Source organism: Cydia pomonella, chromosome 6, assembly GCF_033807575.1.
Source record: "Cydia pomonella isolate Wapato2018A chromosome 6, ilCydPomo1, whole genome shotgun sequence".
NCBI classification, from domain to species: domain Eukaryota; kingdom Metazoa; phylum Arthropoda; class Insecta; order Lepidoptera; family Tortricidae; genus Cydia; species Cydia pomonella.
The window spans coordinates 23,343,744-23,363,198 of NC_084708.1; the positions used below are offsets into that span (position 1 = coordinate 23,343,744).

General features: G+C 39.0%; 1 protein-coding gene across 2 annotated transcripts in view; it reads left to right on the top strand.

Annotated features, from left to right (window-relative positions):
• Window positions 1–15,973, top strand: part of LOC133519317 (protein limb expression 1 homolog) — a 28,712-nt gene extending 12,739 nt beyond the window's left edge. Inside the window, exons 2-5 of one of the 2 annotated variants that reach the window (XM_061853355.1) lie at window positions 12,992–13,170; window positions 13,867–14,057; window positions 14,401–14,527; window positions 15,323–15,973. In XM_061853355.1, the coding sequence (XP_061709339.1) occupies window positions 12,992–13,170; window positions 13,867–14,057; window positions 14,401–14,527; window positions 15,323–15,562 (737 nt within the window). In that variant the 3' untranslated portion in view covers window positions 15,563–15,973. Of the gene's footprint in view, window positions 1–12,991; window positions 13,171–13,313; window positions 13,450–13,866; window positions 14,058–14,400; window positions 14,528–15,322 lie in introns of those variants that run through there. The other variant, XM_061853357.1, reaches the window with a different exon arrangement.
• Window positions 15,974–19,455: the final 3,482 nt, after the last annotated feature.

Here is a 19,455-nt window from a genome sequence, read left to right on the forward strand (position 1 = left end):
AAAGTAAACTAAATCCTAATCTAACTAACAACCACAAGAACTATTCACAAAATACGCTCCGCGCCTCTCCAGAAGCAAAGGAGCCCATCACGCTCGCCGCGTTGCCACGTTGAATAGCGATGGACAACCTTTGCATAAGGAACGACCCGGTGCAAGGTTACCGTAATTAGGTTATAATTTAATTTATAATGTTCCGTACACAACTTTGTTCACGGAACACTTATGGGATCACTTCGGTCTTGCAAATCGGTTAAGAGTCCTTATTCCTACAGACGAGCGTATTTTGTAAAATGCTTCCTTTTTCATTCAAGATTACGACGTAACTATTAGTATTTATTCAAAAACTGGTAACGTACTTAAATAATCGTTTCCTAAACTAGCGGCTCCAACAGTTCAAATTTTCATTTTCTCTTTTAAACCTCTTTTTTAATGAGTTTTTTTGGGAGTCTTTTCCAAATTTTGCAGTGAGATGTGGCGTTTCGGTTCTCAATTTTGCTGTAAACAAGAATCATTTGGTACATGAATGACTACAATTTGATTCAACATATCTCGTACGAGGGGCTGGAATGATTAACAATCGAAGATTCATTTGAAAAATCTGATAAAATACCTTCCGAGTTTTCTTCATTTTTTTGGCGAAAACAGGGTTTTATTATATTTTTTTTCCGCAAATTGTACGCATATTTTGCTTTAAAAATAATATTATAGCAAACTGTAACTTTATGTTAACCTATAAAAAAAAATCATAACTATGGGACCTACATTGCCGTAAATTTATATTTTTTTAAAACACGTATAAATCACGCAGCAGCGACGCCCCGCTCTCAGTCCGCGCGGAGCGCGCTTAGAGGACGGACCTGTGCTCGATTGTCAGGCATTCGTTGCGATCGTAATCAGCTACGGAGTTCCGAGAAGTGCTATATACTGCGATTAGAAAATCTTAATAAAAGTTCATTTTTTTCGCTTTCGCTTATTGATGGATTTTCAGTGGTCCTTTTTTTTTATACTACGTCGGTGGCAAACAAGCTTACGGCCCGCCTGATGGTAAGCAGTATCCGTAGCCTATGTACGCCTGCAACTCCAGAGGAGTTACATGCGCGTTGCCGACTCTAACCCCCTCCCGCCCCTCGTTGAGCTCTGGCAACCTTACTCACCGGCAGGAACACAACACTATGAGTAGGGTCTAGTGTTATTTGGCTGCGATTTTCTGAAAAACGCATTTTTACTTGAAATTACGTTAGGGTTTGCATTTGCATTATTATTTTTGACCCGGATGAAGTCCAAGTTCTCATGATGGAGTCAGGAGTTGGTCACCAGAACTCCTAATCTACTCATTATAATCCCATCGTGTTTGGGCTCAAAAGATTTGCTCTGACGAACACCATCGATCTAGATGAGGTCCAGGGTCTCATGATGGAGTCAGGAGTTGGTCACCAGGACTCTTTATCTACTTATCATAACGCCATCGTGTTTGGGCTCAATAGATTTGCCCTGACGAGCACCATCAATCTAGATAAAGTCCAGGGTCTCATGATGGAGTCAGGAGTTGGTCACCAGAACTCCTAATCTACTCATCATAACTCCATCGTGTTTGGGCTCAATAGATTTGCCCTGACGAACACCATCGACCTAGATGAGGTCCAGGGTCTCATGATGGAGTCAGGAGTTGGTCACCAGAACTCCTAATCTACTGATCATAACTCCATCGTGTTTGGGCTCAATAGATTTGCCCTGATGAACACCATCGATCTAGATGAGGTCCAGAGTCTCATGATGGAGTCAGGAGTTGGTCACTAGAACTCCTAATCTACTCATTATAATTCCAACGTGTTTGGGCTCATGAGATTTGCTATGACGAGCACCATCGACCTAGATGAGGTCCAGGGTCTCATGATGGAGTCAGGAGTTGGTCACCAGAACTCCTAATCTACTCATCATAACTCCATCGTGTTTGGGCTCAATAGAGTTGCCCTGACGAGCACCATCAATCTAGATCAGGTCCAGGGTCTCATGATGGACTCAGGAGTTGGTCACCAGAACTCCTAGTCTATTCATCATAACTCCATCGTGTTTGGGCTCAAAAGATTTGCCCTGACGAGTACCATCGATCTAGATTTAGTCGAGGGTCTCATGATGGACTCAGGAGTTGGTCACCAGAACTCCTAATCTATTCATCATAATGGTAATTTGATGGTGCTTGTCGGGGTAAATCTATTGAGCCCAAACACGATGGAGTTATGATAAATAGATTACGAGTTCTGGTGACCAACTCCTGACTCCATCATGAGACCCTGGACTTCATCTAGATCGATGGTACTCGTCAGGGCAAATCTTTTGAGCCCAAACACGATGGAATTATAATGAGTAGATTAGGAGTTCTAGTGACCAGCTCCTGACTCCATCATGAGACCCTGAACATCATCTTGATTGATGGTGCTCGTGAGGGCAAATCTATTGAGCCCAAACACGATGGAATTATAATGAGTAGATTAGGAGTTCTGGTGACCAACTCCTGACTCCATCATGAGACCCTGGACTTCATCTAGATCGATGGTACTCGTCAGGGCAAATCTTTTGAGCCCAAACACGATGGAATTATAATGAGTAGATTAGGAGTTCTAGTGACCTACTCCTGACTCCATCATGAGACCCTGGACTTCATCTAGATTGATGGTGCTCATCAGGGTAAATCTATTGAGCCCAAACTCGATGGAGTTATGATGAGTAGATTAGGAGTTCTGGGGAGTTCTGGTGACCAACTCCTGACTCCGTCATAAGACCCTGGACCTCATCTAGATCGATGGTGTTCGTCAGGGCAAATCTTTTGAGCCCAAGCACGATGGAATTATAATGAGTAGATTAGGAGTTCTGGTGACCAACTCCTGACTCCATCATAAGAACCTGGATGGACTTCATTCGGGTCATAAATAATAATACAAACCCTTACGTGATTTCAAATAACACTGAAACTGTATAGCACTAATGTGCGCAAACGATTGGCATCTTGACTAGGCAGCATGGGTGCGTAGCCACCATGCCAATCGATACGACAACGAAACACTATCTGTCTCTCTCTCGTACTAATATGCACAAACGATTAGCATCTTGGCTGGGCAGCATGGGTGCGTAGCCAACATGCCAAACGTTTACGATACGACAAGGAAACACTATCTGTCTCTCTATCGCACTAATATGCGCAATCGATTGGCTTCTTGGCTAGGTATCATGGGTGCGTAGCCAACATGCCAATCGTTTACGATACGACAACGAAACACTACTGTCTCTCTATCGCACTAATATACGCAAACGATTGGTATTTTGGCTAGGCACCAAGCAAGTGTGTGGCCAACATGCCAATCGTTTACGATACGACAACGAAACACTATCTGTCTCTCTATCGCACTAATATACTTTATTTATACCTGCAGTCATTTACTAACTTCTTCATTTTCCATTGGTGTGAAAGAGACAGAATAAAGAGCAAGGGTTATAGTACACTCTGTAGTCTGTACACTTAGTAGTAGTGTACATAAAAAAAACTACTGTGCATATAAAATAAAATAAAGAGTGCCCATATGATATCATATAACACTAAAATTAATGTTGCTTGAAATTATATTGAAAACTATCAAGATTATTCTAGTCTGCATTGAAACGCGCGTCGCGTTGCCGGCGCTCGCGTACCGAGCGCCAACGCCATCTATCGAGCGTTATTTCGTGAAATCGGAGAACGCTCCAAGGATTAAGGGCTCTTAAATGCGTTTTTTTATAGTGACTTCCACTAGGTAGTACGAGTATGATTAAATCAATCACATTTAATATAATGGCTCAATTAAAGTCATATTAGGCACAACGTAATCTGTTTGCCTTGGAACGAGGTCACGTACTTAATACGCGGTTTGGGCACTTCAGATCAAGCCTTCTTGAACTTTGCACTAGTCCAATCAACGACTGATTTGGACCGTCAAGTCATGAAATAATTATACAAAATTGGAAAAAGTAAAATGACAGTACAAACTGAAATAGATGTTATATAAGGTACCGGCCCGCCTTATTTATTTATATATAGAAAAAAAACTGTTAATTTTAAGAAAAAAAAACCTAAAAATTTATTAAATTAATTATTGAATCATCGACGTCTTAATAATAGCTTTGGGTTAAAAACAATATTTAGTATTACGTATAACCGTTTTGTAAAAAGCACCTTATATTTAAAAAGTGGGCTTTGTTAAGCATTGGGCTTTACATGGTTCAGGCACCTTACTAAAGGAGAAGTAACAAGGCCTCCAGTGGAGAAGGCGGGGGTAGTTTATAATTTATATATAGTAGTGTGACTACATAGAACACACAAATCAAAATATTTAACAAAATAATTTATTTGTTACTTACATATGACAGTGCTATGAAAAATATATAAACATTCGGTAAATTACTACTCAATTATAATTCCATAGATGCACAAAACTATTTTTCGTGGGATCACTTTAACGTGCAAGCTGTAAATGTTTACTTTTTATATTTTGAATGGGAAACTAACAGGTCCCCCTATAAATAAGCAAATAAATAAATATTATAGGGCATTGACATATATCTAAGAACAGACCTTACGGGGACTAAGAATGGTGCTAGTTCAGTGGTGTCACTCACAAATTTGAGCGAATCTTGCAGTCTAACGCAACTAGTTGCGACCAATCGCGCGCGTGAACTCATCAACATATTATTATTATTGCCCGTATGACCCGTCCTTAGATATATGTCAATGTTATAGGGACATCCTTACACAAATTGACTAAGTCCCACGGTAAGCTCAAGAAGGCTTGTGTTGTGGGTACTCAGACGATATATATAATATACACATACTTAAATACATAGAACATCCATGACTCAGGAACAAATATATTTGCTCATGTGTGTAGATAACAATAGAGTAGTATGTAAAATAACTAATAAGTATGTAAATGCCTCGTTGATTGGAGTATTTACGTCATAAGACTGTTGACTGTTACTGACTGACTGGTACGAGAAAGTGTTATTACGGTTGACTTATCGGAAATGTTCCAATTAAAAATAATTATAATATCTACCTAAATAACTATAAGAGTGAGGCCACACTGGTACATTATAGAAAAATATGTTAAACGACGCAGCGTTGACGCTGCGATGACGCTTGCGAGGAAAAAACGCTACGCAACGCAGCAGTGTGGCCTCACTCTAAATAGTTGACTACGGAACCCACTAAACCGCTATATTACATAATATACAGCACAGTAGGTATATTGAGCACACTATGTCGAAAATTTAAAGGGCCATATGTACCTACTGTAAAGCGTTGTAAGATGCATGTGCGAATTTCCTATTTTTCGCATTTGTATCGTAATGTATTAGCTACCGTATATGAATAACGGAATTAAAAAAATATATATTCATCCATGTTTTAAATGTAGTAAGTAATTATTACCTAATTTCGTAACTAACTAACATGCTAACATTTACCACAGTTATAGGCATGTTGACAGTAAGTTATCTACGAACATTTAGGAATATTACATCTTCGACAATAAAATCTCAGAGGCATCGACTGCTTGTTATTACTTCCTGATTCATTCAGATAAAACGGGTTATTCCCATTAGTTACCACCAAGTTGTTGATAAAACCTATACAATGATAAACAAGCATTTGAACGTCGTTGTAGGTGATGGCATTTTACTCTAGCTGTTAGAAACTCTTCAAGGCCGGTTTGAATTACGTAAGAGCATTTCGTATGGTGCCTACAATACGGCCATAATACTCAGTGTCTTATATGGAAAAATCCACGCAGTAGTGGATACACACTATCAAATCAAACCAAAACAAAGACCGAAAAATACCATCAGGAAATGTAAAAAAAAAAAACTATATAGATAATAAATTACAGAAAATTAGAGTTATTGAGGTCATTTTGATTACAATAATAATAAATAATTATAAAAAGTAATAAGTACTTACAACACATAAGAAATTTCAACAAAATAAATTTGTTGACTTGATGAGCACGGATATTAGTTCCCGAGGTTTATAGAAGTGTTACATTTAATGATTCATTTTTATATCGACATTTATTTGCCATTTACAACCTAAAGAGCGCTATTTCTATATAACCTGAATTTGAAATCAACCTTATAGAAAACCGACAATGTGGTACCTTTTGGTTGAAAATGTCACACATTATAGTTAGAAATGGAGTACTTAATATCAGTCTACTCTGGCTCTGGTTTCAACGTAACCTATCCAATCAGCTGTTTGACACAAGCTGTTTGAGCGAAACTGTGTACTTCGGGCTGACACTGATGAGATGAAATTAGGCTACAGTCTTATATCATACATTAATTTAGTTGAACGTTGGCGTTGTTGATGTTTGTGTGCCGTTAGCGATCGGGTTACTTAAAATATAAATAATTGTGGCGTAATAGTACATTACGATGCAAGTGCGAAAAATAGGAAATTCGAAACGAGTGGCGATATATTAAAACACGACCGAAGGGAGTGTTTTAAATCGACACGAGTCGCGAATTACCTATTCGCACATGTATCATACAACGTTTTACAGTACATATGGCCCTTTAAATGTTCGACACAGTAACGTAATAATGCTAATTTTCGCACTAGTGCGGTAAAGTAGCACCATATGTACTGTAAAATATTAATTATCCAAACCGAAACTACAAGGGTTCGAAAATACGACGAAACGTGCCGAGAAAAGATATGCACTGCCTTTTGCCCTTTGTCTCGTCTTGGCGGGGGCACGGCCGTTCTATGTGAATAAAGACCCTTCTTTGCTGGAAAGCCACAATTATTATAACGAAAATTGACGAACTAAATTTAACTTTAATTTAAATATATATTCTAGTGCTTAACAGGAGCCAGGCACATACACCAGTAATAACTACATACACTCATGTGGGGTCATCCATTAATTACTTCACACGAATTCCGAGGTTTTTTACCCCCCCCCCCCCCCCCCCCCCCACCTTGACACACTTGGTCACATTTGGCATGCCCCTCCCCCACTGGTGTCACGTCACATTTTTGGATATTTGTTTTTAATAAAATCGGCAAATCGAATTAGGTATTATTATTATTAATATAATATCAAAACATATTTGAAAAAAGAAATATTAGTAATTTTATAACACAAAACCGATAAGGAAAGAAAATTAAATGAATAAAAATAAAAATTATTATCTTTCGAAAAACCCGTTATTTAACTGTACAGCGAATAAAAAAATCGGTTACCGACAAAGTTAAATTGACGTCACAAAGTTTGTGACTCCCCCCTCCCCCTTGTCACAACATGTCACATTTTAATCGTTAACGTCATTTATATTGTACCCTTTGACGTTGAAACTCTAGGTCCATGGGGTCCCAGCGCGCACAAGTTTTTTGGAGAAATCGCGAAACGTCTGGTTGACGTAACTGGTGACCGAAGAGCTGGCGGCTTCCTCGCACAACGTATCAGTATTGCGATACAACGAGGAAATGCCGCCAGCATCCTTGGTACAATGCCTCAAGGGCCTATTTTAGATATAAGCTAGTTATAGTAATCATCTGTATATATCCATTATGTATATTGTTATTGTATATAAATATTTGCTATTTATATTGTAATTTATTATTATGAAAGAAAAAATCGAAATCTAAATAACTTCATGGAGGACTTTGCAATTTTTTGAAAATTCTCTTTGGCACATTGCTAGTTGGATTAGACGAGGAAGATGACTCAAAAAGGAGATTGTTCCAACTGTAATTTATAGTTTAGCACCTAATGATGTCCGTATATGTCATGTTTAATATTCTATCAATAAAATACAATCTTAAAACATGCGTAGGTTGCCCGTAGGTGGCTGCCGTTACTTATTTGTCTAAAAGCGAAAACTTAGCGATGAAATACACATTTTCACAGGTATAAACCACCTTATTATCATCGGATTAAAAGCTACTTTGCTATAAAACTAAATAATACATGTTTGCGAGTGTCAATAAGTTGGAAAGTAATTACATTCTGTGTCCTTATTTGACTTATTGCGCAAAGTAGTATTTTCTAATTAACCATGTGTGGAGCTACTGTAACTATTCTAGCGGTAAGCTGTACTAATACGCCTAAACATTAAACATACCTATAAACAACTTTATAAGCCTCAATTTGTTAATCAATGTTTTATCCCTTTCTCACAGATGAATAAACAAACGATTAAAAGCTAATTGATGCTTGTAGCGTTTTTGTGAACAACGCCATAAACGTTCTATTTATGTCAAAACTTACTATACAAACGATATAGTATATCGTTCTTAATACAGTGGGATTTCTTAATTTATCTTTCATCACACCTGCTCGAAAAAGATCTTATGCAGATGCACTGAAGGACAAAGGCGTATTTTGTTCCCGCGTTATGGATTGTAAAAAAGGCTATAACTCCCGAGGGAGTTATAGATTTTTCACCACGCCAACCGGAAAAGGCCCTTTTGATTGTTCAATAACTAATGAGAATAACTATCATAAAACATTTTTATGAGTTCTTGTAAAGTCTTAAACGTTGACCTAACCTATTAACCATCGGTTCCCAAGATTTCTATAGACTGATCACTTTTCTCACCGTCGCCGTTAGCTTTCTAGGCTCGTGGTTATACGGCTCTCTTTTAGTGTAGGGCCTGAGTGGACGCTCGAAGCGGAGCGGGGGGCGGGGCGTGCAGCGTGGCGTCGGGCTCATAAACGATTTGAGCAGCGTGCACTAAGGCCGCTCCTATACGTTTGCATTTGTTTAACTTGCACGCCGCACGCCCCGCCGTACATTACAGCTGACTGCTTTTATGCAACAATCAGAAAGAAATGCGCGTCCCTGGTGCGGCGGGTGCGGGATAGCCGCAACCGCATCCTGGCCATGATAGCGGATAGGATTGATTGTCCTTATATACGACATTGCTGCAGTGTGCACATCTCTTACAATGCTCAAGTAGTGGGGTGATGTGCCCACTGTTGCAATGGAGTATTTATTTATTTGTGTACATAGCCATAGCAATATAAAAACCTTAGATATAAGAATACTAACGTAGATAATAAGATAATGAACTATTTTGTTACTAACCATGTATTATGAATCCTTGTTATTTGAAATAAATGATTAATAATAATATTAAATGTACTTGTTCGTATTCGAAACCTCTCAGAATCGGACCCTAATGAAGAAATTTTCTTCATTAGGGTCCGATTCTGATTTCGCAATTATTTACGTGTTTGAACTGGTTTTGACATGACCTTGAAATCGCTCACGCTGGTTGGTGAGTGCGAAATGAAGAAAGGCTCGGAAACCGGTTAAATTTCCAAACTGTTATCATGTACTTGACGCAAAGCCTTTTTTTCTTAAAACCGTTATTTTTATACCGGTTTTTTAAATAACATTTCTATACAGTTCTTGTCAGATTAAACGGCTTAGAACAATAAAAACTGGTTTCTTTATATGTGGGCGTCTTTCTTTACGCGGGACGCCACCAGGCCGGACGGCCGTCTTGTCGCTCGTCGAATAAACCGGTTTATTTAGGTTACAATAAAGTTCTCATAACGTTTACGTTCTTATGAAAGTTCGGAGTCAAACCAAAATAAACCGGTATCTACCGCTATTTAAAAAACCGGTTCCGAGACTCGAAATGAAGTCATTAGTCAGTCACGATTAGTGAATGTCTTGTCAAAACCAGTTTCAAACTGTAACAAGTTGTTGAATCAGTTTGCTTGTATTCAGTATTCATTTGTTACTTGCTACTATGGTACATTTTTGGGTTGTAGTAATACATTTCTTATGGTATCACTTGGACCCTGAATAGGGTGTAGCAAATACAAACAATTTAAATAACTTACAAAGTTACTTAACATGATATAGTGGCTTTTCCAAACTTATAACTAACATAACCTATGTATGTAACACAAACTTATTACTAATAAGAACATTAACAACATTAATTATATATGTATGTCGCAATTATTATGTAGCATTAACCATTTCGCCGCCACATCAATGAAGTAATAAAATGTCATCAGCGGCACGTCAAAAATTGCACGTAGGTATACAAACCTTAACAAAACTACGACTTGATATGAAGTCGTGGCGTGTGGGGCACGAAATGTACTGACTGTATATCAAGTCAATGGCGGTATAAAGATTAATTATATATGTAACAATTTATGATGATTAAAAGGTTTATTGTGCTTACTCGAGGTCTGTATGTAAACCATTGATTTTTAGACAGTTTGTTATCTTTAGTAATGAACGTAAACGCCAAGCCCGCGAGTCGTAAAACAGGTAAATTCATTTGCCATTAAAATAATTTACTATAAAATTTATGGCGTAATATCGATTAAATTTTACCCTTATCGTGAAATTTAATAATGTATGTAAAAGTAACAATTAAATTTTATGTGTACAGCTAATAGAGAATAGCATATTCACAACATAGCTTTGTTTAGTTTAATAGGTATAAACAAATTGGTTAAACAGATATGATTTTGACTATGTATGTGCGTATTTTACAGCGGTATTGATATACGGGTAAAGGTAAAAATACGGGACGCGATCCTTCGATCCGGTGACAGTCACGTATATACGGGACGTATGGCAACCCTAATAAAAAAATAAAAAATATTTATTCTCAGACAATTAATACAGTCCATATTTGTTAGTATCAACTTACAACCTATGTTATGTTACCTTCCGCACAATAAATTACATAAATTAAATTAGATAACTTACTTTAGATTGCTGATTATCTTGGCCGATCCACCGAACTGCACGTTTGTGAACATGCACTTCGATAAATCGTCCCAAAATACCAGAATCTAACCGCTCGGCTATCATTTTCAGGATCCCGTTGGTGCTCCCGCGTATACGGTGTACCACTGATGCATTTTTTTCGCATAATAACATACAAATCATCTACATGTGCGTCCGCAAACATACTTACATACTACAGTATCGCGGAAGCCTCAACAGGGCCCTGAACACGATGTTATACTGGACCCTCAGAGAGTCAAAGGATTTCTGCTTAAAATTAGCCCACAGGCCACTAGTATAAAAACATTGGCAATACGCACGGAATAAAGTAATTTTGATCTCCATGCTACACTTAGCGTACCTGTGCGCCAACATACCGCCACGGACGGATAATGCCCTCCTCTCCCTCTCCATGTCCATGTCATCTTTTGAATCCTCTGTCACTACGTGACCTAGGTATTTGGGTAACACGGTTAAAAGCAGTTCCATTTAACATAATGTGCCTCATTCGCCGGACCCTTATTTCTACCTTTAATTACCATAAACTCGCTTTTCTTTTCATTATACTTTAAACCATGTTGTACCGCATATTCTTGGCACACTTCCAATAATTTACGTAAACCAGGCACCGACGGACTCAACAATACTTATGGACCATGTGCATAAGGACCTCCTCAAACGATGACACTTATGTTAAATAACTTTTTTTAATTTTTTTTTATACTACGTCGGTGGGAAACAAGCATACGGCCCGCCTGATGGTAAGCAGTATCCGTAGCCTATGTACGCCTGCAACTCCAGAGGAGCTACATGCGCGTTGCCGACCCTAACCCCCTCCCACCCCTCGTTGAGCTCTGGCAACCTTACTCACCGGCACGAACACAACACGATAAGTAGGGTCTAGCGTTATTTGGCTGCGATTTTCTGACCTCTCTAAAAAAAATATAAAGTATTTAGATTTTATATTTTTCAAACAAATAAATATTGTCTTCAGTGTGCGCTATCATCATTGTAATTGACGCTAATTAAAAAGCTTTAAACATGTCATAATTAGCAATATATTGGGTCTTAGAATAAACATTAATTACAGTGTAATAAAAATCAATTTTAAAATTTTTAAAGTCGCTGAACAAATGTTGGTCAGTTTGAGGAGTACAGCCTACAGTTTAATTTATTGCTCCTGTTATGGGCAATACCGGTATATCTATTATGTAAATAAATGAATGATGTAATTACTCACATAAATTAGAGTGTGTAGATTAATTTGAACACTTCGCCCGAATAGCTGCTACTGTAACACTGTGACCGAGTTATATTGGATGTTTGCACGGACTCCGGCATTGCATCCCATAATCCCGGTAGCGGATGCAAATCTGGGGCTTTCCCGGCTCTCGTCTCGTACAATGTTTGCTTTTGTAACAAATAGTGGTGACCTCATTTTGTTTAACTGATTAAAATAAATTGGGTTGATTATAAATCTGGTCGAGGAATATAACAATATTGTAATCAGAGGTATTAGGGTCTGTTTCACAAAGTCTGAGTAAAGTATTGGATAGCTAATTAACAAATAAATTAACTGCCAGATGAAACTTCCTGCAAAACTTAACACTTTATCTACGAGGCAAGCTTATTTGAAGATTGTGAAACGCCAACTATGACTTTATTCGTCAAATATGTGGCTTATTAAGGACTTTACTTGGACATAGTGAAACAGTAAAATTGAGTAGTTTTGATAGGTGAACACTTTTATACCTACTGCTTGGACTTTTTGAGATTCTAATATTATTTTGCAGGCTAAAAATACAAAAAATAGCTGATTTTAAAACTATATCTTTATACACAGTATTTACAGGTACTTAGGCATTTTTTTCCTTTCAATTAGTATCCCATATTTCCCATTGCCATAATATTTTTATAATAATATTTATATCCACCCAAAAATTACGTTACAATTTTTATATAAGTACATGGGGTATACATGGGGGTGATGGGTATATAAGTGCCGTATAGGCACGTTTGATAAATAGCAGCAGCGGCTAAAATGTCTGAAAATATAATTATGTACTTCACATCTAAGACGTTATTATTTATTAAATTTTAGTAGACAGGCATATTTAAGTCTATGACGATTTCGTCTAGACAAATCAACCTTAATCCTTTATGCATAAATTACAAGAATCTCTAATTGTTTTAGCTGACGGCGTGCTGTCAACCGTGAACGTGGTGGAGGCTCTGCAGGAGTTCTGGCAGGTGAAGGCGGCGCGAGGGGGCGGCGCGGGCGCGCTCGTGATCTATGAGTCCGTGCCTGCTGCCCACCCGCCCTATGTTTGCTATGTGACGCTGCCGGGCGGTGCTTGCTTCGGTAGCTTCCAGGTGCGTAGCAGGTGTAGTTTGTTGCACTTGGCGTGGTATCTACGAGTCCAAGACTGCAGCACTGCAGGAGTTCTGGCAAGTGTAAGAATTCTAAGAGTCCATGCCTGTCGGGGGCACTTGCTTCGGTAGCTTCCAGGTGCGTAGCTGGTGTAGTTCGTAACAATGAATATGGCGTCTACATTCTACAAGTCTGTAGTTCGTAGCAGTGAGCGTGTTGTCTATGAGATGCTTGCCGTCCACCTGACGTTGCCGGGAGGCGTTTGCTTCGGTAGCTTCCAGGTGCGTAACACGACGGGTACTACGACTCCGTCTTTCTAATTTTAGATTTCCGTAGGTAAACAGGTGTAGCATTTGTATCAGCGCCACAAATACACACTTATCCTTATTTAATGTTAATTTTCTTAATTTTACATACTCTTTACCGTCACTATGTTTATTGTATCTTACGTTACATAATTAATTCGTTCCTAACTACTTCAACTAAATTGATGTAGTATTTACTTATCATTGGTAGCTACATATGTGAACTGGTTTATAGTAATTCTAAGCATCTTATTTATTTACTTACTTTTTTTGTTACTTATTTTTTACCCTGACACAATGCAATAAAAACAAATGCTTTTTCAATACGAAACTTACATTAAATGTGTAAATATTATAATTTTCTTAGTATTTTAAAAACTATCTTCCTTACAGAATTGCCCGACCAAGGCAGAAGCGCGACGCAGTGCGGCGAAAATTGCGCTTATGAACAGCGTCTTCAACGAGCACGAGTCGCGCCGTATTTCGGAGCATTTCATTGAAAAAGCCGTGGCTGAGGCTCGAGCCAGCTTCGCGGGAGATGCTGCTGCACATCAGGACCCGAGTGCTGGCATTGCTGCCTTCAGGTGAGCTCCAGGAAACAAGAAAATTAGGCCCATTTCACATAAGAACCGCCATCAACTTATCAACCAACGCGGTGAACTTAGCGCTCGAATACATTTGTAAATCTCATTATCATTGGGTGCAGCTTTTCAGCCAGAATTGGCCACTTTTTATCAACCAATATATGAAACAAAAAAAAAAAAGTGAAAGTGAGGCGTATCGTGGTAACTTTTGATGGTTTAAAAATTGTTTAAATGTTGTGACTGAACTGAGTTAGCTAAAATCCTAGCCTTGAAGCCTCGAGTCCAAGACATAATTACTTTGATGTCATGGTTTTCTCGTTCTGTAACTGAGGATGTGTTCCAGGTTCATGTTGGAAGCGAACAAAGGGCGCACAATGCTGGAGTTCCAAGAGTTGATGACTGTGTTTCAGCTGCTCCACTGGAACGGCTCACTGCGTGCCATGCGTGAACGCCAGTGCTCTCGCCAGGAGGTAAGAACCGTACAACAGTTTGTAGTGTTGATGACTGTTCTAGCTGTTGGAATAGCTGTATGCTGGGTTAGAGCTCACGTTATCAGGTAAGCAAGTTCCAGGAGTTAATGACTGTATTCCAGGTATTGATGTCTATTCCAACTGTTAGGACGGCTTTGTGCGAGAGCGCCAGTTCTCACGCCAAAAGGTAAGTTCTAATAGTTCCTATTCTAGCTGTTCCACTGGAATAGCTCGCTGCGTGCCATGCAAAAGCGCTAGTGCTCACGGCAGGAGGTAAGTTCTAGGGATTCCAGGTGTTGATGAATGTTCCAGCTGCTCCACTATCTATCTATCTTAATAACGGTGGTCTAGGTGTTGATGTGCTCACGTCTGAAGGTAAGCAGCATTCTGGAGTTACAGGTGTTAATAACTATACTAACTATTGGAACTACTAGAAGTTACAAGTGAAGAAATACTCGTATATGCTTATTGGCTGTTTCTTTTATAAAATTCTTAGGGGCAGATGCACCAAACTGCCTAACACCGTCAAAAGATTCGCTAAATTCTATTGTATGCGAAATTTCAGTTTTCTACTAAGGGCCACTTGCAGCATGCAGCGTTAGCCACTAACTCGGAGTTAAACGGTAACACAGGGTTAAATATTACTGGTAACTCCGGGTTAAACCGGTTAACCCCGAGTTAGTGGCTAACCTGGATGACGCAAGTGGCCCTAAGTGGCGTTGATCAGTCTGTCGTTGTGGATTGTTTCATCATGAAGTTAATATGACTAGCATTTTAATATTGTTGTTTTTCCAGGTTGTCGCCCACTACTCCGCGCGAGCTCTCGACGACGCGATGCGCGAGCAAATGGCACGCGAATGGGCCGCGCGAGAGCGCGAAGCGGGCGCCGGTGGGGTAATTCGCGCAGAGCTCGCGCGAGCGGAGCGCGAACTACGCTCCGCGAGGCTCGCTGCACGCGAACTACGTTTCCCGAAGGAGAAACGCGATATTTTGACCCTCGCTGCTCGTCTCGCCCCGCCGCAACAGCCACAGTGATCTCAAATCTATGTCTAGAACTGTTGTCCAGTAAATGTCAAGGAAAATTTTCTCAATAACTATGTAGTTGACATTTTCGATCTAAATTCCTAGTAACAGTGACAAATAAGTAAGCAAATGTTAGTGCTAAGGTGCGTCCAGATATATTTTCATCTATCCCTAAGTCTGTACACACCTGTAGGCTGTCAAACAAAATAATATTTAGCTTTTATACGAATATAACATTTAGGTAGGTACACTTTGTTAAGTCTGCAGGAATATTTAGTAACAAGAGGCTTGTTTAAGGCATAAAAACTTAATTATTGCACAAAATTGAAATTGGTTTTACTGGACAACAGGTTTCTTGAAAGAATATTCGCCGCCACGCCGCTAAATTGTTATTTAAGTATAGTATATGTAGTTTAAGACTGATTATTGTTTTATTTCTACCCATTTTCCTTTTCATCTATAAACAGTATAATCTAGGGGGCGCCGTAAGCCTTCAGTAAGAAATGCGTATACCTACTTGGAAAAATTCAACCAATGCTGCCGTGACCCCGGTGGACGAGTGGCTCAGGCACCTGCCGCGATAGCAGAGGACGCTGGTTCGATTCCAGCCTGGGGCACTGGAGGCCTTGGTCACTTTTTCTTAGTATATGACATTTATTTCAGTTTAAAACTGTATAATGTTTCTACATTGCACAAAACGCATCGTGCAAAGCACTGTGGCAATGACAAGACAGTTAAGCAACCCGATTCGAATCCGGTCTAAGTGATTTTTTGATAATTATAATACTTGTGAGTGAAGGCTTCTCAGGGATCGACTATAGTAGCTAATGAAATTATGACCTAAACAATCAAAGTAATTTAATAAACAGACATACAGATACAGACAATCAGTCGAAAACGGTATCTACAAAATTCAAATAACAAAGACTAAAGCTAGAATTAAATATTTACTTGTGACAGTCTTCAAAAGTGAAACTACAATATGGCGCCAATGTCACTTGGAACTTTCATTTCTTTTTTGCGGTCATATAAAGGAAAGTAGTGACAGTACGTGAGAATACACATGATATATTAGTAATGGAAAAGACTAGAAGCGGCTAATCTAAGAAGACCAGTGGCTAATCTAAGATTTTGGTACGGGAGGGTTTGGGTTTGAATTGAGACGTAAAGGTTTAGGTGTAAATAGTATTTTATGAATCTGTTCAGCCGTCTTCGAGAAATCGAGGAACACACGCAAAATAAAACATAGATGACAAATGTGAAAGTAGCGGAGTTTTCAAAAAGTTACAAATGTTTCGAGAATTCAGGAAAAATTTACTGGAAATATGCCAATAAAAGAAACTTTCACTGTGGAAATGGTAAATTTTTATCATCGTATAAAAACATTTTTCATGTTGAAATTTTGCAATCCGGAAATTTTCCTTCGATACTGTTGAATACTATTAGGTATATACTAAGTATAGTATATAATAGTTAACAGTAGTTTAAACCTTATCTTTAACAAGGATTGGCGGCTTCATATTACTAAATAGACTCGTTTAAGTTTCATGGATATTTGTTCCTGAGTCATGGATGTTAAAATATGTGATGTGTCTGAGTAGGTACCTACAACACAAGCCTTCTTGGCTTACTGTGGGACTTAGTCAATTTGTGTAAGAATGTCCCTATAGTATTTATTTAAGTATATCGTCGACCGGAAACGTAATACAATCAAGAACACAATCAATAATCAAGTACTAGTTTAATGTAGTTTTTCGCCGGATGTAAGATATGCTATGCTGGATCTTGTACCTAGTAGGTAACTACATCGAGGTATTCAAGCCATATCGGGCAGATGCGCCCGAGTCAAGATGAACTCTAATTGGACTCATAAGACACTTGTGAGCTAAGAGCTATCTAGTTACTTATTAGTTCACTTAAATACTCCTGTAATTAAAACAAATTACTTTGCTTATCCGCGAAAAGATAACGTGATAGTCAATCAGTGCTAACCCGTTATACCTACGTGCGTATTTTTACATGCAATTAATGTTTACACACCCTTCCCCCTACCGCCGCAAAAATAAATACGCAAATAAATATAACAACCCACCATCGAAAATACAAAACACGACGTGTTTCCTCCTCCTCCATCCCCATCCTCAGGAGATGTTGACGGTCCGAAGTCCGATGACTGAATTCAGTCATGTTTTAATTAATTTCCGCAAAGTAACGCCTGATTCTATTAACTATACTCCTATCTTCTTCTTCTTCCTTGCTCTTTCCCTCTTTAGGTGGGGTCGGCTCTCCTAATTATTGTGCGCCACGACAATCTATCGAGGGTTGTCGTGTCAGGTAGATTATCCCTATCAAGGAGCGTGGCCATGCTGGTCCACCATGTTGCCGGCGGGCGTCCTCTGCCTCTCTTTTTCTCCGGCAGGTCTAGAGCTTTTTTGACGATATACTCATCATCCCTACGCATCACGTGCCCAAACCACCTTAGACGGTTTTCTGTAAGCCTTTCGGGTATTGGGGCCACCTTAAAGCTGCCACGAACGTAGTCGTTTCGGACTCTGTCTAGCCGCGTGGTCCCTCCCGACCATCTAAGCATCTTCATCTCCGTCGTGTGAACTCCTATAATATGAAAAAAACACTAGACTAGACATTTCGAAAAATAAGATGATTGTTTAAACTTCAGCCATTTATAAACAAGCATTGCCTACTTCATATAATTAAATAGCCTCGTTTGAGCTCCGTTGTTTAGGTATATCCTCGTCTGGAAACGTAATACAGTCAAGAACACAATCAACTACTACTTTTAGGCAATTTTACGTCGGATATAGGATATGCGATGCCCTATCTAGTAGTTACTATGTCGAGGATGTCGAAGCCATATCGGCCAGCTGTGCCCGAGTCAAGAGGAACTATAATGGGACTCATTCCTATAAGACACTTGTGAGCTAAGAGCTATCCAGTTACTAGTTCACTTAAACACTTGTAAGCTCTAAAATAAGGCGACATTTGACGGAGTCTGAGGTAAATAAATATCGCTTACGCACGTTATTTAATTTGTACATTTCTGGTCTGACAGTATTTTGGTCAGAATAAAACACAGTTTTTAGAATTCTTAAATCAAAAGGAGATTAATGATGGAAAATCTCTGAATACTTACGGCCCGATTTTAACTTTAAGATACGTCAAATATAGGTCAAGACACGATATGGATCGGATATGTCAGTGTCAAAAGTGACGTTTTTGTTTGAAGAAACGTCACTTTTCACACTGACGTATCCCATCCATATCGTGTCTAGACCTATTTGACGTATCTAAAGTACGTTTCTCATCGAACGGGAAGAGTCGGGTCGCCTCGGAGCGCATGTTTAAGGTATCTATACATTATGTAGTATGGCAGACGCGGTGGAGTCCGTCCAGGGCGGCTACCGGGAAAATCTAAATCCGTCAATTGCGGGCATTTTTCTCTGTCACTCTGATTACGTCTTACGAAGAGTAAAAGAGAAAGATCCCCGCAATTAGCGAATTTCGGTTTTCGCGGTAGGCCCCCAGAGCCGTCCGCGTTCGCGAGGAGCCGACCGGCTTGCAGCCGTACAAGTTTGAAATAATAATAACAGAAAAACGCATGCGATTCGAAAATATCTAAAATGCATTTTGCTGCAATGGCTGTAGAGGCCTTTAGCTGAGGGTATCGAGACGCAAAAGAGATATACATTATACGGTATTTGTTTAGATTCATAACATTTTATTGTACTCAAAATCCAACATAAAACGGTGAAATTTCAAATAGCTTTGCCGTATTTGCGGCCACGCTTAATGTATGATTTATTACTGTATTTGATATGCATGGGACAATACAAAACAGGAACCCATCCATGTCTCCGAATGTATTATTATATCGGTACTGGTAGGCA